The sequence below is a fragment of the Protopterus annectens genome, chromosome 4.part0 (genome assembly GCF_019279795.1).
Source record: "Protopterus annectens isolate FY-2018-M chromosome 4.part0, PAN1.0, whole genome shotgun sequence".
Lineage (NCBI taxonomy): Eukaryota > Metazoa > Chordata > Ceratodontiformes > Protopteridae > Protopterus > Protopterus annectens.
The window spans coordinates 565,567,939-565,595,478 of NC_056733.1; the positions used below are offsets into that span (position 1 = coordinate 565,567,939).

Below are 27,540 nucleotides of genomic sequence, written 5' to 3' on the forward strand. Positions count from 1 at the left end.
GAGTCCATACACTTTTGAGATACCATTGTAGCTTCCTCATATGCAGTTTGGCATTGGGAAGTACCAGAATGCAAGATGCCATGAACCCCAAGGCTTGAAGGACTGTCCTTGCAGTCAGCCTGGACTGTACTGATAATTGCTGAAAGTAGAGGTGAAGAGTTCTTTGTTTGTCCGGGGTCAGAAAAGCCATCTGAGAGGCTGTATTCAGTCTCACACCCAGAAAGCACATGTCCTGAGAGGGTACTAGACTGGACTTTGTTTCGTTCACAGAATACCCTAGGCACCTTAAAACTGCCATCACATACTGTAGCTGTTGAAGTAACTTGTTTTTGTCTTGAGCAAGAATCAAGCAGTCGTCCAGATAAGGATAAATTTGTATTCCCCTCAGTCTTAAGTAAGCTATTACAGGAGCCAGAACCTTTGTGAACACCCTGGGCAGTAGATAAACCAAAGGGCAATGCAGAGAACTGATAATGAGAAGTACCAGCCCGAAACGCAGGAATCTCCTGCAGCTGGGCCTGATAGGAATGTGAAGATAGGCTTCTTTGAGATCCAGAGTTACCATCCAGTGCTCTTTTCCTAGCAGAGGCAGAAGTTGTTGTAAAGTTAACATCTTGAACTTTGGAATGTCTAGGTATGTATTGAGAATGGACAAATCCAGAATTGGCCTCCAAGTGTTTCCTTTCTTTGGCACTAGGAATAGACGAGAATAAAACCCTAGGCCTTCTTCTGACAAAGGTACCACCTGGATTGCCCCCATCCGTAAAAGCAAAGAAATTTGATCCTGAGCCTCCATCCTTTGCTGAGGAGGTACATCTGGCATGCCTTTGAAAGGGGGAAAAGTGTGAAAATAAAACTTGTAGCCTTGATTTATTATGTCCAACACCCATTTGTCCTGGGTGACCAAATGCCAATTTTGATTGAAAAGTGCCAACTTTCCTCCTAGAGGAGCTGCCCGAAGAGAAGGGTCTGGCAGCTGAAGATACAGGTCATTGGGTCTGTTTACGAAAAGGCTGACCCCTGCCCTCACCAGAGGATTGTGCAGGAGAACTCCAAGTCCTAGGTCTGAAAGAACCCTGAGCGTGAGTCCTGCCCCTCCCACGTCGAGACCTTCCCTTAGACTGAAAATCCAAAGAAGGGTAAGACCATCCTCTTGCAGGCCAATTCCTGCTAAACTTAGGGGGCTGCACTTGCAAAAATTCCTTAACTGTCTGCATAGACTTAGCTTTGTCTTCCATCTTTTTCAAAACTGACTCCATAGGGGAACCAAAAAGAACTTCAGATTGAAGGGGAGCATCCAAAATCCGAGCTTTAACATGCTCTGACAAATTTTGATCCTTAAGCCAGGCATGTCTACGAATAACTGAACCAGTAGCAGCCACCCTGGAAGAAGCCTGAAGGGCATCGAACACTGCAAGGAATGTTTACCAACCTGATCTGAAGCATGAACCAAGTCCTGCAATTCCTTACACTCTATACCCTCAGCTAAAGCATCTACCTTAGCTTTCAATTGACCTAACAGAAAGTTCTGATACTTCAGCATATGGAATTGGCAATTTAAAGCCCTCATAGCTAACGTGGAAGAGGTGTACACTTTTTTACCCCACCTATCCAACGCTCTAGAATCTTTATCCAAAGGTACTGGATTCTTAACCACAGAAGCCCTGACACCCTTAGGCCCTTGAATAATAGTTTCGGATCAGCTCTAGGGCTCTTGTACAAATATTTATGTGCCTCTGGAACTCTGTAATACCTGTCTGGCTTGACAGGAGCAGGGGGTAAAGAATCAGGATTAAGGGAAGCTTCAGAAAAAACACCCTGAACAACATCTAAAACAGGGGGAATAGCCAAAGGTCTATGCTGTGGCAAAACAAAATTCTCTAAGCCTCTTCGAGAATCTGAAAAATCCTGACCTTCCCACTTGAAATGCTCCCTCATGGAATGCAAGGTTTCAGAAAATGAAAAATCCTCTGGAGGTGAAGCAGAAGGACAGGAATCCTCTGCATCCGAATCAGAATAGGGAGGAAAATCCTGAATATCTTCAGCTGAAGACTCAAGAGTAATCTGAGGTATGCTCCATTCCCTCTAAATCTGCCTCCACCCTAGGCCTCTTCTCTGGAGGGGGCATAGAACCCCTGATCAAAGTAATCAAATCCTCTGCCATTTTCAACATATGTTTTTTAGGAACAGAACCCGAAGAACCAGAGCTGTGTCCCGTACCAGAAACACCCGGTCTAGCCTTAGCAGGGCCTTTAGTGACTGAAGTAGAAGGCCTAATAACCTTTTGTAAGGATGGAACCACAGAAACTTGAGAGGCACCCTCGGCCTGACCTAACTCCTGAGAGGCCAACTCCTGTAAAAGTAAGGGTTCCCCCTGGGATTCAGCTGAGACCTCGGCTGGATCCACAGATTCAACCGTAGATTCCATAGAACCGGCGTCCGTAACGGACAACTCATCCGGTTTAGACCTTAAAGATTTATCTTTCCGCTTTTTAGCAGTAGCAGGCGTCGGAGGATCCGACGGCATGTTGTAGTTACACCGCTTACCAAAAACAAGCCTAGCACAGTCTAATCTGCGTTTAATGGTGCGTTTATTAAATCTAGCGCAAAAGCGACACCCGACTACGTCGTGCTCAGGCCCTAAGCAAGGAATACAGAGAGAATGATAGTCCCTATGAGGTATCTGTTTCCCACAAGAAATGCAATTATTAACTTTTTCTGACATCCGGATTAACTGAGGCAAGAAAAGACAAAAATTTTCCCAACGGGTACTTAGCCCAACTTGGTCTTCGGTCTGAAACTCGAAAACTGAAAATTTCAGAACGCCGAACGGCACTTGCAAACGCTGCTTCTGCTTCGGACCACGCGGCAAGAAAGACTGAGAATATGGCGTCGGTCATGCGCTTAAGTACTCCTACGTACTGACGTCAGCTCCGGGCGCCCATGACCGACGCCAGCCTAACCCTTTGGTATTCGGGCCGACCGAGGACAGCGGACTACCCACAGGTTATGACTGCAGCAATGTGAGACGAAGAACATCTAGGAGGAAGTCCTTTATAGTTTGCATAGATTTTGCATTATGTTCCATCTTTTTGAGTACGGCCTCAGCTTTTGGCCCAAAGAGGAAGTCCTTATCCAGGGGGTGCATCTAGAAGTTTGGATTTGACATGGTCTGGCAGGGTCCGCTCCCTAAGCCAAGCATGCCTTCCAATGACAGAACCAGATACAGTAGCTCAGCTAGAGGCCTCCACAGCATCATAGCCACAGTGTAATGAAAGCCTAGCCTCCTGGGAGCTGGAATGGCAAAGGTCCAACAATTCCTTGGAAATGTTCTTGTCCTCCAGGGAGGATATCTTTTGCTTCATTTGATCTAAAATACTTTGTTGGCATTTTATCACATGAAATTGGCAGCTAAGGGCTCTTATGGCTAGGGGAGCAGAAGTATAGACTTTTTTACCAAACCCATCAATGGCCGTGCTTTCTTTGTCAGTAGGAAAAAGATTTTTTTTGAAGAGCTGGCTCTTGCTCCCTTGTAAACTGGAGTGACAACCTCTGGATCAGTAGAGGCATTTTTGAAGAGGTATTTATGTGGGTCCAGCACCCTGTAAAACCTGTCTGGTTTTCAAAGTGCTGGGGGTAGAGAATCTAGATTCAGGGAGGAGTCCATAAAAACATCCTCTACCATCTCCAATACAGGAGGAATAGCCAAAGGTTTGTGATCTGAGAGGTCAAGGAACTCCCTAACCTCTTTTTAGACTGCGAGTATTCCTGTGCGTCCCACTGGAAATGTTCCCTCATGGCATAGAGTGTTTCCCCAAAAGTAATGTCTTCAGGAGGTGAAGCTGAAGCCAGATTATCTTCAAAAGAAGTAAGGAAGGGTTCATTCTCAAAGGCAGACTCCTCCTGGTCAGAATCCTCATCTGAAAAAGGAGGTTCAGGGAAAACTTCAAGGATAGGATCCCTCTTCCTTTTCCCTGGGGAAGACTCCAAATGGGCTTGTCTAGCTCTGACTACAGAAATAAGGTTTTCAAGCTAACCTCACCAGGTCTTGCTGATATTCCTGTGCATAGGAGCCTGAGGCAGAACCCTTCTTAGAGGAAGCTCTGGCCTTGGGCCAAGGTACATCTGCAATCCTAATGCCAGTCTCTTTGTAAGGAAGAAGTGATGCAGGCTGATGCCTCAAAGTAACATTGCCAGTAAAAGATTGCTTGTTGGAAGCCAAAGTTTGCTGAGCGACTCCGGACCTGACCGACAAACTGAAAGTCAAGGCTTGTGCAGAAGCTGAGGGACCTGACAGCATGTCAGATTCCATACAGGTCTCAACAGAGGCCTGCACCATCACCTCGGTCACAGAAAAGGGCTGTGAAAACGTCTCGCCTTCCTCAAAGGTAGTGAGCCTGGGGGACTGGCAGATGGTGAACGGTTGTCATCCAAGGCCCTAAGCTTGGGTCTTTTTTCCTTGTCCTTCCTATGCTTAGGGAGTTCAACTTCAGGTCGACCAGCGGACACCATCGGATGATGTGAGGTAGATGGCAGAGTAAGATGCCTAGCTAAGATTTTGTCCCTACGCCTGACAGTCCTAGAATTGAAATGGTCACAAAAGCAGCAACTATGGACATTGTGATCCAGGCCTAGGCAGGTGACACAACATATGAAAGTCTCAATGTGGGATTTGCTTACCACAGCAGAGACAACTGTTAACCTTATCTGACATAGGTTAAAGGAAGAAAAACAGTTCCCCAACCGGATACTTAGCTTTTAGACAACTTCTCTCTGGTGTGGACTGACCAATGCACTGAAACACTGCTTTGGGCTCCGATGGCAAGAAAAGACTGATGTCATGGTGTCGGCTGGCTCCCTTTATACCCAAGCATACTAACATCAAGATAGGATGTCCATCAGCCTTAGGAGGAGGGAGAATTTTACTTTGGTAATCGGGCCAGCCAAGGGATTCCACAGCAGGAAATCCCACAAGTCAGGACTGCAGCAGTGAAATATGAAGAACATCAAGTGTTACCTAGGCAAGGAAACAATCCATATAGCCTAAAGTTACTGTAGCAGTGAGAATGATGAACATGTAACATGTAGTCTACCCCCGTCTTCCTTCTCCAGAATTCCAATCATACAGACGTTCTTTCTTTGAGGCCTGTAGTCTAAATCAGCTTGCTTGTCTTTCAGAGTTTCATTGCTCCTTCAGTGTCTTAAACTGATGTTGCAAAGCCAGAATGTCATCTGAATGATAGTTCAATACCTCATCAACTTCAGTATTTCTTCATTTACTTCAAACAATATCCAGTTTATTAATGTTCTTCTGAATTAATGCCAAAATTCCCTCCAACAATACACCTCTGTATCATTACTGGAGTCACATAAACTCTAATTTTTGTCAAGGGCAGACAATTCTCTTCACTATACAGTCAACTAAAACACTCAACATTTTGGACAACTTTAGGTCCATCACCTGCTTTTTTTAAATGTTTTGCCTAATTTCAGAATGTGTGAATGTGTGTTCAACAATCTACTGCTTGGCACCCTTTCTACTGACTTATACCAATTTTAAGCTGTCAAGGACACATTTCTCCTTAGAGTACAACATTTGGAATTATGTCACTCCACACAGCTCTCCCCTTTAAGTAAGAGATTATGTTCACTAGTATCAGCTAACAACAGTAACATGAAAAGAGATGCAATACACTGAATGACTAAAATATCAAGTCGGCTAACCAGAAAACAGGAGACTCATAAAAATAATAAAAAACTGAAAAGTTTTATTTGTCAGTATTATTACCTGTGCTTCTAACTCCTGTTTACGAGCAGTTTTCAGTTCTTCTTCTTTTTTCTTCTCCCGATGGGTTCTCTGCTTTACTTCTTCAAGCTCATTTAGCAACTCTTCCCGACGTTTTAGAGATTCTTCTTGAGCCTTTCTATTTGCCTCAATCTGCTCCTGAATCTGCAACTGTCGGCCTGCTAAGACCTAACATAAAATATTAATTTATGAACATTAAGATAAAAAAATCACAAATCTGGAGTATCCTTATAATGGTATGTAAATGCTTTCAATATATGGGGAGTGTCCAGCAAAGGCTAATATTGCAACTATGAGGCACTTACAAGTAAGATCATTTCAGTGTGAAAGCAAGGAAAACAAACAAATCAGTTATACAAGAAATTAAAGTAGGATCTACTGAGAAATCTCTTAAATAGCATTTATAAAGCCTGACTAGCAGGTCACCTGGCACCAGGACCAAACAGAGGTGTTCAGCACTTGACTATTAACACCCCCTACTTTCATCATTATGCCTTGGCACACACCTCTTCTCTTTATCCAAAATAAACTTCATCTCTACTTGACTGTAACAGGAAATGTCAGTATCACTGAATTGTTGCAAGTTAACTTTAGAGGGGAAACAGTATACACTTTACATGCAACAGTTTCACTCTATATGTTTTGGAGGAACTCTGTCTTTGGCAGCAAGAAGTAATCAACCCCAACGTTTTAATTAAGCTATAATAAAAACTTTCTACTGTATAAAAGTAGACTTTGGGACTGTGCTGGATGATTATTTCTGTCAGTGTTCAATATGTTTACTTAGATGCCTTGTATTCATCTGTGGTGTGGAACAAGAAAAGAATATCATAGAGGCAGTAACAACCTGAAATGAGCATTCCTACTGGTTTGTATGGGGAAATTTTTTTTCTTCCACTGCTGATCTATCCCAAACTGTGACAGCTGCAGCTCTAAAAACAAACACAAACATGATCAGCTTTATTGTACATCTCTTGTATTAGGCAAAATGCGTCTATGCTGAGTCTCTACAGAAAAGTATTTTTCCTTAGAATTCTCAGAATTTTCCAGAATTTTTTTTTGTCATACGGAACTTATTCATACCTTAGTTTAGGCAGTATGGATATAATGATGAACAAAACAGGTAAATTCTATTGTATTTTCCAAGATGCATACTGCAAATTTTGTGATATTAGCTTCTGAAGTTTCAATTTTGGAACTTCTGAAGTAATACAGAAATGTAATCAAATTGTCTCTAAATGTGATAGGAGGATCCCAAGTGAAAGTCCAGGACTGGTAGAGTTTTTTTTAGTAGAATCTAGAAGAGAAGTTGCTGTTAAAAGGGGATAATTAGTAAGGCATATAAACTATTGCATGATAACTATAGAAATCAATCAGAGAAGGTTAGAAAGGACTGGGGAGAGTGACTGGATAAGAAATTCACAAAGAAACAATGGAAATATATACATAAGGCTTCCAAATATGCAACAATGTCTAGAAGATTTAGGATCTTTGGTTGGAAGTGTTTGCACAGGTATTTTTATACCCCAAGCAGACTAGAAATAATTTTTCCTCAGGTGGATTCAGGAGCGTCCTTAGGTCAACTGGTGCCCTAGGCAAAAGGGCTCCACGGCGCCCCCACCACACCACCAGGTGCCCCCATCCTGGTCTACTGACACCAAATAAATACTGTAAAAGTGCCCCTACTAGAGTGGTGCCCTAGGCGGCCGCCTAGTTGGCCTATGCCTAAGGCCGGCTATGGGTGGATTGCCAATGTAGGAGGTGTGACGGGGAAGAAAAGGGTAATTTAGAACATAATTTTGGGAGAGTAATGAGTTGGCAGACTTTAAAAATTCCCTGCAGACTACTCTGCCAGAAATACTGGGTTAGCAGATTGGTGTAACTAAGGAAATTATTTTTTGAGCTGTGATATAGAATCAGAATTGCCTAGGTCTTGCTGAGTTTAATTCTGGTGGCTGCCAAAAAAATTACTATGAAATGGAAATCAAAGTCTAAACCAACCATACTAGAAGTAGTGAATATAGTAACAGTGCTAAAACAAGTGGAAGTGGGATCTATAGAATAGGGTAGGAGCAAATTACAGAGAAAAAATGGAAATTGTGGGAGTAATACATGAAGAATAATGTTTTGGAGGATGAATGAGGTTTAAGGGAAAGCAGGAATTGAATAGGCTATGTATTGTTTGACCGGAAATGACCGTATAGATGATTCTCAGCTGAGGTGCCTTCTGTGTGGAGTCTGCATAACCTCCCTGTGTTTGTATGGGTTTCCTTCCCCTTTCCAAAGGCATGCAGTAGGTGGACTGGACACACTAAATTGGCCATAGCTGTGAGTGCATGCAAGTGTGTGGTATGGAAGAACAACTGCGGCAGGGCTAGCTACCAGACAGTGTGAACCTTGGGTCTAGATGATTGTCACTGTTGAAGTGACACACTGATCCCATGTGCAAAAATGGAAAAAGGGGTTGTGGATGGACTATACAAAAGAATAAGTGATGCGCAATGCTTGCAACTGAAAATATGTTAATATGGTTTGTTTTCATTTATATAAACGTATTATTGTCTATGTCATAAGTGATAATTCAATAAAGATGTGTCTTGTTTAAAAAAATATCTCTAAATTTGATGACGTATAAAAAAGAAGGATCAAACCTGAGGTCTGAAACTTTGCATGTTCAGCGATATAACCTATAGTAACATCAGTTAGGGTTGGGTAAAATAGATACCTTTTAATGCTGCAATAAGCTATACTGAATACACTATTTTGAAAATTACAAAGTGCAGTACTGTGGAACTGATTAATTAAGGGAAATGGGCCATGTGACCAAAATACACTGGCATTCTGAATGGTGTCTCTCAGAGGCTGGAAACTGTTATATGATATAACACGAGTATAAAACAACATAGATAAACAGAGGAACTTTTTTTTAGTGAATGTTCCATTTTTCAGCTCTTTCTTTTAGTTCTGAATGAAAAATATTGGCATTTAAGGTGTATCATTCAGGGTAACAAACATTGTAAAGTATAATTTTACACATACTCATATGTCACTGAAAAGAAAGTACAGTTTTGTACCTACCATAAATGTAGATGTTCGAAGATCCACATTGCTGCAGTCCTTACACTTGGGTAGTCCGCTGTCCTCGGTCGGCCCGAATATCAAAGTATAAGGCTGACGTCGGTCAAGGCGCATTTGACTGACATCAGGACGTCAGGGTACAAATGCGCATGACCGACGTCATATCCTCAGTCTTTTCTTGCCCCAGATGTCAGAAGACCCTAAAATAAAGGTCAAAACCAAAAGACAGCAAACAAACAACCAACCATCCTAGCACTAAAAATATGCACAATATATACAATATACATCATATTGACAACCCAACCCACACAACCGCCTCTAACTACAGAGGGGAAGGAGGGAGAATTGGACTGCAGCAATGTGGATCTTCAACATCTACATTTATGGTAGGTACAAACTGTACTATGTTCTTCATCTCACATTGCTGCAGTCCTTACACTTGGGTAGAATCCCAAAGCAGAGGTAAGGGAGGATGGCCAAACTATAAGGAAGCAGGAGCTGCCAAAATGCCCTGCAAAACAGCAGTGGCAAAACCAGCCCTGGATTTAGAGTAAAGTGGTAGGTGATAATGCCTAGAGAAAGTATGCACTGAACTCCAAGTAGCTGCCTCCAAAATATCCTTAGTTGCCACCCCTCAAAAAGCTGTCAAGTGGCAGTAGCCCTAGTGGAATGAGGCCTAATCCCAGCTGGAATCTCCTTGCCATGATGGGAATAACAGAAAGCAATGCAAAACCCAATCCACTTAGAAATAGTTTGTTTTGACACAGGCTTGCCCTGAGAACTCAAAGCAAAAGAAACAAATAACTGCTGAGACTGCCTGAACCCTTTAGTTCTGTCCAAATAATATCGCAACTGCCTGTGTACATCTAAAGTGTGCAAAATCTTTTCCCCTTTATTTTGGGGATTTGCATAAAAAGTAGGCAAATGAATAGTTTGGTTTAAAGCCACACTAGAAACCACTTTAGGCATAAAGGAAGGATTAGTAATGTAAAGATACCCTATCCTTATGGAAAATTAAGAAAGGCTCAACCGCCATAAGGGCCTGCAACTCAGAAACCCTTCTTGCAGAGGTAATAGCCAACAAAAAGCAGTCTTCCATGATAAAACTTTAATTCAGTAGTAGCTGCAGGCTCAAAAGGTTGTAGAGTGAGTTTCTCCAACACAAAATTGAGATCCCAAGCCGGAGTAGGAGCTCTTCGTGGGGGTCTTATATTCTTTGCCCTCTAAGAAATTGCTTGAACAAAGGATGAGAAAACAATGGTGGGTCACAATCATAGTGAGCTGAAATTGCTGCAGCATGAACCTTAATAGAAGAGAAGGACAAACCTTTGTCCAGTAACTCAGTAAGATATTGAAGAGCCACACTTAAATTAGGCTCAGAAACATCAAAATCCTTTGCTGCACTCCAAAATAAAAATCTCTTCCATTTATCTGCACACTTTCCTTGTACTAGGCCTTCTAGCTTCCAAAATAACATTCAAAACTTGCTGTGGAAGTGGAGGCCCACTATGGTTCAAAACAGAATATGCCAGGCTGTTAGGTGCAGAGAGTGAAGCTTGACATTGAGCAAATGACTGTCCTCCTGAGACAACAGGTGTGGAATCGAAGGCAAAGGCCATGGAGGCTTCCGTACCAGGCTTCTCAGTAATGGGTACCAATGCTGTCGAGGCCAATCTGGAGCTATCAAAATCATCCTTGGCTTGTCTTGTCTGGCCTTTAGTAGTACCTTTGGGAGGAGAGGCAGAGGCGGAAAGGCATACACATGAAGATTGCTCCAATTGAAAGAAAGAGCATCCACTTTCCAAGCTGTGGGATGAAACCTTTTGTGCAAAACTTTGGCAGCTGGTGGTTTAGTGGAGAAGCGAACAGATCTATGTCTGGAGTTCCCCATGACACTGTCAATTTCTGAAATACATGAGGATCCAATTTCCACTGTGGGGATCCATAATTTGTCTGCTCAACACATCTGCTAAGGAGTTCTGTGCTCCCGGCAGAAACCTTGCCTGAAGATTTAGCTGTAAACTGAGAGCAGTCTCCCACAAAATCATTGCTTGCCTGCATAGAGGATAAGAATGTGTTCCCCTTGCTTGTTGATGTACCACATGACAGTTGTGTTGTCTGTTAGAATCAACACCTGCCCTGGAAGAAGTAAATCCTTGAAAGCTATTAATGCAAACTGGACTGCTAACATCTCTTTCAAGTTGATATGTAGATGTTGTAGTCTGGCAGGCCACTTGTCTTGTATCCACTTTCCATTCAGATGAGCTCCCCAAGCTTTGTCTGAGGCATCTGTCGTTAGAATCTGACTCACCTCTGGCCGGGTCACAGAGAGTCCCTTGTTTAGGTGACATTCCTGAGCCCACCACAACAATTCCTTTTGAATGCAAGGTATTATTTGAATGACAGTGTCCAAATCCTGGCAGTGCTGTGTCCATACATTTTTGAGATACCATTGTAGCTTCCTCATATGCAGTTTGGCATTGGGAAGCACCAGAATACAAGATGCCATGAACCCCAAGGCTTGAAGGACTGTCCTTGCAGTCAGCCTGGACTGATGAGACAACTGATGAAAGTAAAGGGAAAGATTCTTTTGTTTGTCCGGGGTCAAAAGGCCATCTGGGATGCTGTATTCAGTCTCACACCCAGAAAGCACATGTCCTGAGAGGGTACTAGACTGGACTTTATTTCGCTCACAGAATACACCAGGCATCTTAGCACTGCTATCACATAATCCAAATGATGAAGAAGCTCGTCCTTCCTTGAGCCAGAATCAGGCAATCGTCCAAATAAGGGTAGATCTGTATTCCTTTTAACCTGAGGAAAGCTATCACTGGAGTCAGAACTTTCGTGAACACTCTGGGCAGTAGATAAGCCAAAGGGCAATGCAGAGAACTGATAATGAGAAGTCTCAGCTCGAACGCAGATACTTCCTGCAACTCAGTCTGATAGGAACATGAAGATAAGCCTCCTTGAGATCCAAAGTTACCATCCAATGATCTTTGCCCAGCAGAGGTAAAAGCTGCTGTAACGTCAACATTTTGAACTTGGGAATGTCCAGAAAAGTGTTGAGGATAGATAAGTCCAAAATTGGTCTCCACGTGTTCCCTTTCTTTGGTACTAGGAACAGGCGAGAATAAAATCCTAGGCCCACTTCTGGCATAGGGACCGGCTGTATGGCCCCTATTTGGAGTAACAGAGAAATTTGCTTGTGAGCCTCTATTCTTTGTTGAGGAGGAACGTCTGGCATGCCTTTGAAAGGAGGCAAGGTATGGAAATAAAACCTGCAGCCGTGGTGTATGATATCCAATACCCATCTGTCTTGGGTAATTAAACTCCAATTTTCTTTGAAAAGTGCCAACCTTCCCAAAGGTGCTGCCAGACGAGAAGGCTCTGGCAGCTGAAAAGGTAGGTCATTGGGTCTGTTTACGAAAGGACTGACCCCTGCCCTCACCAAGACTGTGCAGGAGAACTCCCCGTTCTAGGCCTGAAAGAGCCCTGAGCTCTGCCCCTACCACGTCTAGATCTACCTCTAGGCTGGGAATCATAAGAAGGATACGTCCACCCCTTAGTAGGCCAATTTCTACTAAACTTTGGAGGCTGAACCTGCAAAAATTCTTTAACAGTCTGCATAGACTTAGCCTTGTCTTCCATTTTCTTTAAAACTGCCTCAACAGGAGAACCAAACAACACATCAGATTGTAAAGGAGCATCTAAAATCCTTGTTTTAACATGGTCAGATAAATTCTGATCCCTCAGCCAGGCGTGCCTGCGAAGAACTGACCCAGTGGCAGCCACCCTAGACGAGGCCTGTACAGCATCAAAACCACATTGCAAAGAATGCTTACCCACCTGTTCAGAAACATGTACTAAATCTTGTAACTCTTTACAATCAATACCTTCCGCCAGAGCATCAACCTTAGACTTCAATTGTGAAAGGAGATAGTTTTGGTATTTCAACATGTGAAACTGGCAATTCAAAGCCCTCATAGCTAGAGTGGAAGAAGTATAAACTTTCTTTCCCCATCTATCCAAGGCCCTGGCCTCTTTATCTGCAGGAACCGGATTCTTGACAACAGAAGCCTTAACACCTTTAGGCCCCTGACTAACAGTTTCTGGGTCTGCCCTAGGACTCTTAAGATACTTATGAGCTTCAGGCACCCTGTAATACCTATCCGGTTTAACAGGAGCAGGAGGCAAAGAATCAGGATTAAGAGAAGCCTCTGTAAAACATCCTCCACCACATCCAAAACAGGAGGTATAGCCAAAGGCCTATGCTGGGGTAAAAACAAAAATTCCCTAAGCCTTTTCCTGGAATCAGAGAAGTCCTGACCTTCCCACTTAAAATGCTCCCTCATGGAATGAAGAGTTTCTGAAAAAGAAAAATCCTCAGGAGGAGAAGCAGAAGGAGTAGAATCATCCACATCAGAATCAGAATAAGGAGAATACTCCTGCAAGTCTTCAGTCAAGACTCTGAAACATCCGAAGCCTGCTCAAAACTCCTAGCTCAGGCTCCACCCTAGGTCTCTTATCAGGAGGGGCAAAGAACCCCTAATCAAAGTAATCAAATCTTCTGCCATTTTAAGCATATGCTTCTTGGGCACAGTTCCTGAAGAACTAGGGGTGACACCAACTGAAGCTAAACCTGGCCTGCCTCTGGGAGAAGCCTTGGAAACAGAAGGAGAGGGCCTAACCACCCTAGGAAGGGAGGGAGTATAGTAACCTGAGAAGCCCCTTCAGCCTGACCTGCCTCCTGAGAGGCCACATCCTGCAATAACAAAGTCTCTCCCTGGGATCCCAAGAAACCTCCGTGGAACCACTGGCTCCACCGACACCTCTAAAGAACCGGCGTCCGCACGGACGGTTCTTCTAGCCTATGTTTAACTGCTTTGTCCTTGCGCTTCTTGAAGCGGGCGGAGCATCCGACGGCATTTTATAATTGCACCGCTTCGAAGACTAACCTGGCACAATCTAACCTTCTCTTTATAGTGCGCTTATTGAATCTAGCACAAGAGCGACACCCAACAACGTCGTGCTCAGGCCCTAAACAAGGAATACACAAAGTATGATAGTCTCTATGCGGTATCTGTTTCCCACAAGAAATACAATTATTCACTTTTTCTGACATCCGTAAACCACTGAGGCAAGAAAAACTAAAATATTCCCCAACGGGGTACTTAGCCAACTTTGACTCGGTCTGAAACTCCGAAATCGAAAAATTTCAGAACGCCAACCGGCACTTGCAACGCTGCTTCTGCATCAGACCATGCGGCAAAAAAGACTGAGGATATGACGTCGGTCATGCGCATTTGTATCCAGACGTCCTGATGTCAGTCAAATGCGCCTTGACCGACGTCAGCCTTATACTTTGATATTCGGGCCGACCGAGGACAGCGGACTACCCAAGTGTAAGGACTGCAGCAATGTGAGATGAAGAACATCTGAGGTGCAATCATTTTTGATATCTGAAAATTAACGGACATTATATTTTTACAACCCATCACCTCAAAGTCAGTTTCTCTAGTAATGACTTTAGAGAGAGATTTATACTTGGACATAAACTGGTACATTAAACTAAAAAAAATAATAATAATCCTGCTCATTCTGCAAACCAAATTCTGATAATCTTTGTCCAGCTCCAGGGCAAAGAATGCTGAAGCCCTGATTACACTCTAGATTACCTTTATTTGGTTAGTGTCTTGGGCAATGGAAGGATCAGATGGGGGAGATGAGCGTGACTCACTAACACTGTTGCACCCATTCTGGGGGGAAGGGAAGTGAGCTAGCCCCAATGCACTACTGGCTCCTACTAGCTACTTGAGGGAACATCAAGATGTGGATGTAGCTATTAGTGGCATGTATTGGTAATACATATGCCAGGTGGTGGTCCAGGTTTGTGCAAAAGACTGCCATTAGCAGTCTCCCTAAGATGGCAGTACTGTGCAGAGCTTTATTGACTAATTAGTTCTCACCCAAACCAATGGAGATAAAATCTTGGACCTGGTCGTCACCAATATGGGATCAACTGTGTTCCATACCAGTTGTAACCACCCCCCCCCCCCCGGTCAAATAAGACCAAAAATCAATCACATTCACCTTAAGACTGAAGACAGAAGCATCCTCCAATACCATGACATTCAGAGATTATGCCCAGGTGAATCTACTGAAACGGAGTGATGACCTGGCTAATATTCAAAATCCTCTTCTAACTCAATGACCCAGCTATTTATGCAAAATCCTTTACTGTCAAATTCTATGTACATCTGAATAACTGCACAGATGTATCTGCTCCCCTTCAAAGTAAATATATTGCCAAATTAAAAATAAAAACTCCATGGTGGAACCAAAATATAAACAGGCTCTATAGTAAAAGAAAAAAAAAATCACTGCATATAAAAATAAGTGCAACTCTCAAGATGCAACAAAAAAGCACTTACTAAACTTAACAAGAAACTCTAGGCACTGATCAAATCAACCAAGGTCAGATACGAGGTACAAATAGCTGCCCAGACAAGATAAAACGACGAAGCCTTCTTTGACTAAGTTAGAAACCTTAGAAACAATTCTCAGCATTGTGCAGAGATAATAATATATGATATCACACACAGAGACCCAGAGAACATGGCAGATTATCGGATAAATTTATCTCTGACTTCATCCCACCTACATTCCCAGACTTCATACCCAGATTTACACCCACCAAAATCTTCCATGAAGTCCTCAAGGCATTATTTGAGGTCAAGAACACTGATTCTATGGGGCCACTTAGCATACTGGGCTGCTTACTAAGACCCTTCAGACGCCCTACCCAGGCTATTCAATGTCTGCCTCCAAAAAGGCTTTGTGATAGATGAATGGAGGGCAGCAAAGTACAGTTGTGTACCTACCATAAATGTAGATGTTCGAGTGTATTCACTGTTGCAGTCATTACACTTGGGTTATCCTGCTGGCAGGCTACCCGCAGTCGGCCTGAATTCCAAAGTCTAGGTCCGGTATCGGTTGCTGTCGCCTCTTCTCTGACGTCAGTGCACCAGGGGTATAAAAGATGCAGCCGATGCCATTTTCTTCAGTTTTTCTTGCCCAGATGTCAGGTGCCCACAAATAGGAAGGCTAAAAATTATGCCAATAAGTTTGCATGCAGTAAAATAAACATTTCCTTCCTCTACAAGCAAATACACCACATAGGTTGTATAGGATAGAGAAGTACAGATAAGTCCCAGCAAAGAAAAAGGGGGATGGTGGGTGGGTAACCTGGACTGCAACAGTGAATACACTTGAACATCTACATTTATGGTAGGTACACAACTGTACTATGTTCATCGTGTTTCACTGTTGCAGTCATTACACTTGGGTTGAATCCCAAAGCTGAAGTTGGGTGGCAGGGTCTAAATAGGATTAGGAGAGGCTATAAGGCCATGCAGAACTGCAGTGGCAAAGCCTGCTCTGGATTTAGAGTAGAGAGGTAAGTGGTAGTGCTTGGTAAAAGTGTGCACTGAGCTCCAGGTTGCAGCCTCTAAAATGTCTTTGGTTGGAACTCCTCTAAGGTAGGCTGCTGAAGTGGCTGCTGCTCTGGTTGAATGTGGCCTAATGCCCTTAGGCACTGATTTGCCATGTTGTGAATAGCAGAAACTAATACATTTGAAATAGTCTGCTTTGAGATAGCCTTTCATTGTGATCCTGCAGCAAATGCCACTAAGTGTTGCTCAGTATTTCTGAAAGCTTTAGTTCTGTCCAGGTAAAAATTTAGCTGTCTGTGTATGTCCAAAGAATGCAGGTGTCTCTCACCCTTATTCTGTGGGTTTGGATAAAAAGTAGGCAAATGAATAGTTTGGTTAAGGGCCACACTGGACACTACCTTAGGCATAAAAGTGGGGTTAGTCCTCAGAGAAACCCTGTCTGGATGGAAGATAATAAAAGGTTCCATAGCCATGAGTGCCTGTTAACTCTGAGACTCGTCTTGCAGAGGTTATTGCTAGGAGCAGAGCTGTTTTCCAAGATAAGAACTTTATTTCAGCTGTATTGGCTGGCTCAAAAGGCGGTAGTGTGAGTTTTTCCAAGACATAATTAAGGTCCCATGCAGGTATTGGTGCTCTCCTTGGGGGTCTTATGTTTTTGGCCCCTCTGAGGTACTGCCTTAGCAACGGCTGTGAAAAAATGGTGGTCCCGTATTATAATGAGCTGAAATGGCAGAGGCATGGATTTTAATTGATGAAAAAGATAGGCCTTTGTCCAGCATCTCAGTTAGGTATTGTAAAATCTGAGGAATATTTGGTACAAACGTGTCAATTCCTTGTACCTGGTTCCAAAGAAGAATCCACAGAATCTTTTCCATTTTTCTGCATAAGATTTCCTGGTACTGGGCCTCCTGGCCTCCAAAATAACATCCATCACTGCTTTAGACAGAGGTGTGTTGTGAATGGCTACATTATCCGCTATGCTGCCAGATTTAGGGTTCTGAGTTGGTTGTGCAAGATCTGATTGTTTTGTTGAATCAGTAAGTGAGGAATTAGAGGCAATGTCCAGGCTGGGCCCTGAGACAAGCTCTTTAGGATTGGGTACCAGTGCTGGCATGGCCAATCTGGAGCAATCAGAATCATTTTTGGCTTCTCTTGTCTGACCTTTAGGAGTACCTTGGGGAGGAGGCAGAGGAGGAAAGGCATATACTGTTAAGTTTTTCCAGCTGAATGACAGAGCGTCCACTTTCCATGCTTGCTTGTGATAAGTCCTTGTGCAGAATGTCTGTAATTGGCAGTTGTGAGGGGAGGCAAATAGATCTATGTCTGGGCATCCCCATTTCTTTGTTATCATGCTGAAGACTTGTGGATCCAGTTGCCTCATGGGGATCCGTGAGGTTTCTGCTTAGTTCGTCTGCCAGAGAATTTTTCTTTCCTGGCAGGAATTGTGCTTGCAGGTGTACTTGAAAAGTTGATGCTGTGTCCCACAAGGTCATTGCTTGTCTGCAGAGGGGGTAGGAATGCGTGCCTCCCCTGCTTGTTTATGTACCACGTGACTGTAGTATTGTCCGTCCTTATCAGTAGTTGTCCTGGATGAAGTAGATCCTTGAAAGCTGTCAGGGCATTTTGAACAGCTAGCATCTCTTTTTGATTAATATGAAGATGCATTTGGCTTGTGGGCCATGTGCCCTGAATACATTTAGGCCTGTATGAGCCCTGGGGATGGGATCTGCCTCTTTGTGGCCTGTCTGACATTGGAAAGGACCAATTCTTTGTAGGCCAGTTCCTGCTAAATCTGGGTGGCTGTACCTGTAAGAAATCCTTTACTGTTTGCATTGATTTAGCTTTGTCCTCCATTTTTTTCAACACCTCCTCTGCTTTAACACCAAATAAAGTATCATGCTGTAATGGGGCATCTAGTAATTTTGCTTTAACATAATCAGGCAGATTCTGTTCCTTTAACCAAACATGCCTCCTAATGACAGAACCCGTAACTGCGGCCCTGCAAGAGGCCTCCAAAGAATCAAAACCACATTGCAATGTATGCTTTCCTACTTGTTCAGTATCATGCAATAAATCCTGCATTTCCTTATTTTCTGCACATTCAGAATTTAACAACATTTTCTGTTTTAGCAGTAACATTAAGTATTGCTGATATTTAAGCATATGAAATTGACAGTTTAAAGCCCTCACAGTCAAAGTTGCAGAAGTGTAAACCTTTTTTCCCCATCTGTCTAGCGCTCTTGAATCCCTGTCAGAGGGGATAGGGTTTTTTGCAGAAGTCTTGACCCCTTTGGGACCCTGTGAAATAGTTTCTGGGTCAGCAGCACGGTTTTTATAAAGGAATTTATGTGAATCTGGAACGCTGTAGTATCTGTCTGGTTTAACAGGGGCAGGGGGTAAAGAATCAGGAGAAAGGCCGGATTCTGAAAATACATCATCTACAATGTCTAACACAGGAGGAATAGCCAGAGGTCTGTGTTGAGGTAGTAAAAGAAAATCTCTAAGCCTTTTCTTAGACTCTGAATAGTCTTGGCTCTCCCAATGGAAGTGCTCCCTCATGGTATGCAGGGTTTCCCCAAAAGAATAGTCCTCAGGTGGGGAGGCTGAAGGGATAGATTCTTCAGTATCAGAATTCTCATAAGGAGGAAGAGAGTATTCCTGTTCAGAGGAGGAATCAGAGGAAATGGAAACCTGATCTGAAGATTCATATTCTGTCTCTTGCCTAGGCCTCTTGTCAGGTGGAGGATGGGAACCCCTGATCAATGTAATTAGGTCTTCGGCCATTTTGAGCATCTGTTTTTTAGGCATCGAAGTCTGCCCAGGAGAATGACGTACTTGTTTCTTTGTCTTTAGAGCTGCTTTAGTCTTTGCTTTGGAAGCTGAAGTAGGCTTTACATATAAATGTGTAGCTCTGAAAACACCCTCAGAAGCCGATGCCTGCTCAGCGGCTCTGGACCCATCTGAGGGAATAGTTTCCAAGTGTCCAATACCTTGAGTATCTAGAGGCCTAGCTGGCTCCACATGGGAGTCGTCAGCGGCCTGTGGCTCTGAGGTAGCAGGCATCAGGGGCTGCGAAAGCACCTCACTGAGAACTGGCAAACCGGCGACTGACTTAGCGGAAGCCTCATCGTCGGTTCTGGACCTCGGATGCCTGTCCTTTTCTTTTTCCTTGCATTTTTTAGAAACTCCGGTCGTCAGTTGTTCCAACGGCATTATATAATTGAATCTTCAGCCAAAGTAATGAAAAGCAAAATCGTACCGACGCTTAATAGTGCGTTGGTTAAATCTAGCACAAAACCGACAGCTAGCAACGTTCTGATCAGGGCCTAGGCAAGGAATAGAGTTAGAGTGAAAATCCTTATGAGGTATTTGCTTCCCACAAGAAATACAATTGTTAACATTTTCTGACATCGGTCTGGAGCAAGAAAAAAGTTTCCACAACGAGGTACTTAGCTTTAATGAAGACTTCGGATCTGAAATTCGTCTTTGTATTTCTCAGGAGTCGGCCAACCGGCACTTGTGAACTGCTTTTGCTTCTGGCACCGTGCAGCAAGAAAGACTGGAGAAAATGGCGTCGGCTGCATCTTTTACGCCCCTGGCGCACTGACGTCAGGGAAGAGGCGACAGCAACCGACGCCGGACCTAGACTTTGGAATTCAGGCCGACTGTGGGTAGCCTGCCAGCAGGATAACCCAAGTGTAATGACTGCAACAGTGAAACACGATGAACATCTGTCATCCCCTTGCACATAGGTGGCGCATTGACTGAAATGGGAAATTATAGACCCACATGTTTGACCAGCCTCATCTATAGGGCTCTGGAAAAGATCATTATATATGCTACACTGCCAGCCCAGCTATCGGGAATTCTGTAACTAATTCTATATAATTTGGAATATTGATATGATTTATACAGAAGTGTGCATAAAGTACTGAGCTAAAATGTAACCACAGCATGCCCTGTTGGAATAGAACAGGAATGTACATGCACTATTGTGACTGTTTAGATGTATATGTTTAACGGAAACTAGAACACAGGATGTTAACTTGAAAAAAATCAGAGGAAATATTTGAAATTAAATTGTTTTATTACTGCATCATAAAAGTTAATTTCAATGCAGCATGGAAACAGGACTTCTAGAACTAGAGTGTCTTCTGCACTGTTTTGTTTTGTGAGTGTTTATTGTTTTATGTCTCCTAGCAGTTGCAAACATCTGAAGGCTATGTATTTTCACAGAGAGATGCTAAATTATGTTAGTTTCTGACAAAGGGGGTTTAGCTTGGGAACTAAAGTCAGGTGACAAAAAAGTGATGTCATCCAAGCTAACCCAGCAGTAATATTTGATATTAATTTAATAACTCTCTGACAGAGAGAGAGAGACTGGGCATTTTGTCTTTGAACAGGAAGCATCCACTCATCTGCACTTGCCTTGCTGTAAGTAAGTTTTTAGGGCATAGTAACTTTTTTTAGATTCGGACAGGAATACAGTAAAGTATAGGCTTAGATGTTTTATTTATTTGAGACTGTCCTGCAATGTTGTTATAATATTTCCTGTGATTTTGAACTTTGGTGTAACTGATTATTTACTGAGTATTGTCTAGTTCTTTTATTATTTATTATTAAATATATTTAAACCTTTTAATTGTGGCTGATCTGTTTATAGATATTAAAGCTCTTAGAGTAGTTGCATATCTATTTGGTGACACTGTGCAGGCCACTCCTAAACATCCTTGTTCTTGGTCAGACTACCATTTGGATTAATAGCATCACTGCACAATAGGATTGGACACCCTCTGTTAAGGGCCTTAAAGTAGCTGATATAAGGGGTTCTGGTGGCAGTGATAACTACCTTATAGTCTGGACAGAAGGGGCATAGTTAGTAAACCTGTGCCAGCCTTTCCCAGGTGTGTGTGTGTGTGTGTGTGTGTGTGTGTGTGTGTGTGTGTGTGTGTGTGTGTGTGTGTGTGTGTGTGTGAGAGAGCTACTTGGGCAGGGACATGAAGCACTGGCTGGACAGATATAGTATCGGAGAACTTGACTTTAGCTGTGCCAGTGGTGAGTCTTATTTGGGATCTGGAGAAAGCGGGAGAAACCAGCCCCATATGGACTGTGATCTCTGTGTCCTCTTAAGGGAAATTGCACTTTACTGTGTGTGTACGTCATCCTCCCAGTGTGTACATTCCCCACTGTTGCCAATGGTGAGGATTGAGGCTCCTTGATTACTGGGCCAGTTGCAGGGGTGTCACAATGGAATTAATAAATAAGGACATAGGTAAGCTACAAATTCTTGACACAAGGCAGTTTGGATTTGTCAAGGGCAGATCCCAGCTACTTAACCTGGTTGATTGCTTTGAGAAGGCTACTGAAACAATGGATGAGGGCAAATCAGTATGCACCACATATCTACATTTCACAGTGTTCAATACCATCCCACACTTGGGTATTACAGATAAACTATTCCAGCTAAATGTTCGTCCCTGTAGCAAACCGTCTCACAAACAGAACCCAGGAAATTGGGGCAGGCTGCTCTACTTTCTCTAAAAGACCTTTCATTAATGGTGTATCCTGGGGTTCAGTCTAATGCTCTTTGACATCTATGTCTTGGAGGTCAGAGCTACTGTTAAAGGTTTATTGCTGACCAAGTTTGTAGATGACTGTACACGTGTCACCATAAACTCCCCACTGGACACCAAGACCTTCCAAGAGGGCCTTTCCCAAACCAATAGTTGGTATCTAAACCATGGACTAAAACTAAATGCTAAAAAATGTATAAAGGAATCCCTTGTAACTATCAAATTGATAAAACACCCATGAAAATCGATCCATTGGTTAGGGACCTGGGAAGCTATGCAGACAACTAACTGTCCTTCAAATTGTCCTTCAATCACCAAGTGTCAACTATTTTAAGAAAGTCCTTTTTCATAGCACAGCTTACTTCTAACAGTCTGGCATCCAGGTCCAGGGGTGTGCTCATTCCACTGTAATCTAACTCATCAGGATGATCAGGGAGTATAAAGCCCCCTTTTGTATGCACCTGTCCAAATATAACAACTCTGACAATGCTTTCTTACTAAGAAAATCAAGGGCCTAAATCATAAAAACTATGCAAACTGTCTCAAAACCTTGTTGCTCTTATTGGTGTCTGCCTTGCATACAGAGGCTCAACAGACTGCATCCTGTCACATTTACTACACATTTGCAAGTCCAGTGGGACACAAACACCTGCTCAAGAGACCTTTTTCCAATAAAAAAGAACATATTGGAGGGACAGATATGTATTGCAGAGAAAAATACTTTGGAATCATCTTCCTCTCCAGGCAAAGCAAAGCACTTCTCTTAACACTATTCAAATGTAATCTGAAAGAACTGATGCATAACTACAAATTCACCCCTGGGTTAATATCCTTGTCCCTCATGGGTAGGGGCAACATTTAAATGTTCTGCTCTTCTCTGGGTTAGTCGCACTTAAAATATAAGGGCTAAAAACTTAATGGAATGTATGGCTAAAGACAGTCATGGATCAATAGCTAGTAAATACTTATGAACCTATTCAAACCATATGCAAATGTGAACCTAGCCAGTTTTGCAGCAGCTTTCTTTTTTTAAATTCAGCAAGTCCCCAATCAATAGTGGTATACCTCAGTTTTCTAAAATAATCATTCTCTTGCTGAGTAAAACTTTTTATATCTCCTTAAAATGTATTCTTATATTATTATTCTGACTTCTCACAAGCTATTATTCTGCACTAAAATATGTTAATTACATAGTGTTAACCACATTAGTCCAGTCAAATCAGTTTCATTTACAGTGGACATGTGGGGAGATAGATTCTTGGATGAAATAAAAATTAACATTGTAATGAAAGGATACTCCTGAGATATCTACCACCATGCTTATGTGCAACAGCAAAACCAGGGAACCTCCCTCACAAAAGACAAGTGCTGACATGGAAAAGGAGCCATTAGCCTGAAGAAATACAGATTCCCTGGGTAATTCTGCAGTTATCAAATGATATAACAAGTTGTGCAATAACTCCAGAGACATACTAACACTGACTTAGTAAAAAAAGGTTATTTAAAGAAACTAAAGTGATAGGTTGGACTTGAATGAACAACCATCAGCAATGAGAAAGATTCAATCTTGTTTTTCTTTCAATGAAGAAACAAGTTGGGTCTAGGATTTAATGTTCAAAACTGGCAAAAATAACAGCTTCCAAATCATATGGGAAGACAAATATAAGGATAAAGGAATCACATCTGGTAACAGTATAACACAAAAGAAAAAGCAAAATAAAGAATGCACTGACCAGAAGCATCAAATCAGATAGCACAAGCAGTGCAGTGTTGTACAACTTTCAATTCATACCAAAGCAACAATCTAAAAGAAGGGATATTATATGACGACCCCCCCCCCCATTAAATATTCAAATATATGCACGCTGATTGGTCAGCGTGCATGTTGTAAATCAGAGGTATAGTAATGGAAAATGGTCCGGTTGCCCGGACTTTTTCCATTACTATAACTCTTTTTTTTTTTACAGCAATGGAGAACGCAAGATCTCCGTTGCTTCACACTGTCTCGCTATGTTAAACTCATTTAACATAGCGAAACAGTTTTTAAAAAGCAACGGAGATCTTGCTTTCTCCGTTGCTTTTTTCTAAACTGTCTCACTATGTTAAATGGGTTAAACATAGCCAGACAGCTTTAAAAAAAGCAATGGATATTCTCCATTGCTTTTTTTAAAGCTGTCTCGCTATATTAAACTCATTTAACATAGCGAAACAGTTTTTATAAAGCAACGGAGATCTTGCTTTCTCCGTTGCTTTTTTCAAAACTGTCTCGCTATGTTAAATGGGTTTAACATAGCGAGACAGCTTTAAAAAAGCAACAGATATTCTCCGTTGCTTTTTTTAAAGCTGTCTCGCTATGTTAAACACATTTAACATAGCGAAAAAGTTTTTAAAAAGCAACGGAGATCTTGCTTTCTCCGTTGCTTTTGCCCACAGCTCTGATGTACTGCATTGGCATGCGCAGTAAATCATAACTGCCGCAGAATACCAGACAGCTGCGGAAGGACAGCAAGGAGGCATTATACAATGCCATTATTTAAGAAAAGTATTTTTTTTCTTAAATAATGTCATTGTATATAATAACCACTTCTGGGTGTGGGTAATGCATTACCCACGGTTGGCTTTGTTTGGCCATATTATCCATAGGACACAAAGTTGTGACCAAACCAACTTTAATAACGAAGCTTGGGTACTCTACCCTTCATCAGCATATACAGCCATATTTAAAAACACATTTAAATAGAGGCTGTTCATCATAGGTTATCATACTGTCGTTTTACTAATATCGGCTATTGCTATATTAACCAATACATTTAGGGTTACCACCTGTCCCATTTTGCGAGGGACAGTCCCTCTTTGGGCAGTTGTGTCCTGCAAAAAAAAAATTGAAAAAATGGCAAATGTCCTGAGATTTTAGACAAAAATTTTCCTATATTTTCTGTAGTAGTTGCATACAACAATTATTTTGTATCTGAAACACCTAAATGTTATAAGAAACAGAATAAGCAACTATAATGCTACAAGAATAAGCATTTATTTAGGCAAAAAATTGAAGTTCTTTCCTTTGTACTGGCTGTGGGTATGTTTTGCCCTGCAAAATCTGACATTTCTACAAAAAAGTCCCACTTTGGGCAATTGAAAAGATGGCAACCCTAAATACATTCCCAGATTGTCCTGTTAGTGAGGAACACCCAAGTCTGTGGAGTTAAGTAAGCACAGCTTTCTTTCAGTTTAAGGTATGTTACATGTACACAAGATTATTCCAATTAAGGAAGCCACATATGTTGTAAGTATACATTATTATTCAAAGCACTGTGAAATAATCAAACTGACAAACTCAATAAGTTCAGGTGTAATTACTGCATGAATGTCCATACTTTTTCGATACAGGAACACCTGATGTTGCTGCACCTTACAATCACCCACAATACAAAAGTCAGGAATTCGTAAGATTTGGGTAGGAGTGTGAATACAGACATATAACAATCAAGTTCACACTTTCTGTAATCTAATGGATAAGTGGAAAGAACTATTCAAACTATGAATAAGCTCATGAGGAATAATGGAAACAATTGCTATAAGAACTGCCATCTCACAATTTGTAGAAAATAGGAATAATCAACTGTAGGGACTAAAGCTCTGCATCAATCTGACTGTTAAATGAGCCACGGGCTGAAAAGATAACTGCCTGCTTCTACTTCACTGTCAGTAACCGAAAATAAATAAAAATAAACAAAATTATTTAATAAGTCAGCAAAAACAGAAATCTGCAGAAGACTGTCAGATTTATAAACCAAAGACACAATACAAATATCTTCTTCCGGATACTCCCGTTAGGGGTCGCCATAGTAGATCAACTGTTTCCATTTCTTCCTGCCCTCTGCATCTTGCTCTGTCACACCAACCACCTGCATGTCCTCTCTCACCACATCCATAAACGTTATCTTAGGCCTTCCTCTTTTCCTGTTACCTGGTAGCTTCATCCTTAGCATCTTTTTCCTAATATACTCTGCATCCCTCCTCAGCACATGTCCAAACCAACGTAATCTTGCCTCTCTGGCTTTGTCTCCAAACCTTCCAACCTGGGCTGACCCTCTAATATACTTATTCCTAATCCTGTCTACCCTTGTCACACCCAGTGCAAATCTTAACATCTTTAACTCTGCCACGTCTAGCTCTGACTCCTGCCTTTTTGTAAATGCCACTGTCTCCAACCCATATAACATAGCTGGTCTCACTACCCTCTTGTAGACCTTCCCTTTCACTCTTAATGGTACCAGTCTGTCACAAATCACTCCTGACACTCTTCTCCACCCACTCTATCCTGCCTGTACTCTCTTCTTCACCTCTCTTCCACACTCACCATTACTCTGAACTGCTGATCCCCAAGTATTTAAACTCATCCATCTTCGCCACCTCTACTCCCTGCATCTTCACCATTCCTCTATCCTCCCTCTCATTCACACACATATATTCTGTCTTAGTCCTGCTGACCTTCATTCCTCTTCTCTCTAGAGCATATCTCCACCTCTCCAGGGTCTCCTCCACCTGTTCCCTACTCTCACTACAGATCACAATGTCATCTGCAAACATCATAGTCCACGAGGACCTCCTGTCTGATCTCGTCTGTCAAACTGTCCATCACCATTGCAAATAAGAAAGGGCTCAGAGCTGATCCTTGATGTAATCCCACCTCCACTTTAAACGCATCCCTCACTCCCACCGCAGACCTCACAGCTGTCACACTACCCTTGTACATATCCTGTACCACTCTTACATACTTCTCTGACACTTCTGACTTCCTCATACAATACCACAACTCCTCTCTAGGCACCCAGTCTTATGCTTTCTCTAAGTCCACAAAGACAATGCAACTCCTTCTGACCTCTGTACTTCTCCATCAACACTCTCAGAGCAAACATCGCATCTGTAGTGCTCTTTCCTGGCATGAAACCATACTACTGATCACTAATCATCACCTCCCTTCTTAACCTAGCTTCCACTACTCTTTCCCATAACTTCATGATGTGACTGATCAATTTAATCCCTCTGTAGTTACTACAGCTCTGCACATCACCCTTATTCTTAAAAAATCTGTACCAAAACACTTCTTCTCCATTGCTCAGGTAGCCTCTCACTATTCAAGATTTCATTAAACAATCTAGTTAAAAACTCTACTGCCATTTCACCTACACACCTCCATGCTTCCACAGGTATGTCATCTGGACCAACAGCCTTTCCGTTCTTCATCCTCTTCATAGCTATCCTTACTTCCTCCTTGCTAATCCATTGCACTTCATGATTCACTATCCGCACATCATCCAACCTTCGCTCCCTCTCATTCTCTTCATTCATCAGCTCCTCAAAGTACTCTTTCCATCTGCTCAACACACACTCCTCACTTGCAAATATACAAAGGCAAATAAGAATATAAAAAGGCAAAGAAAAGTTTGCAACCAGAATCTGAAATAGTTGGTCAACAAGCTGAACTATGATTCTATCATACTTGTAGAGAAAAATGAAGGCTGTATAGACAGAACTGTAGGCATTTATATAAACAAATATGTCAAAGTTCAGGAAACCAGAATAGTCACAATCAATAATGCTACAAAAAAAAAAAAGTATGAGAATT

At 42.2% G+C, this 27,540-nt stretch overlaps 1 protein-coding gene across 2 annotated transcripts in view; it reads right to left on the reverse strand.

Moving 5' to 3' along the window:
* LOC122799442 (trichoplein keratin filament binding) overlaps positions 1–27,540 on the reverse strand; it is a 1,060,398-nt gene that overhangs the window by 151,983 nt on the left and 880,875 nt on the right. For both annotated transcript variants that reach the window (XM_044068500.1, XM_044068499.1), the window contains exon 11: positions 5,789–5,974. In XM_044068500.1, the coding sequence (XP_043924435.1) occupies positions 5,789–5,974 (186 nt within the window). The remainder of the gene's footprint in view (positions 1–5,788; positions 5,975–27,540) is intronic.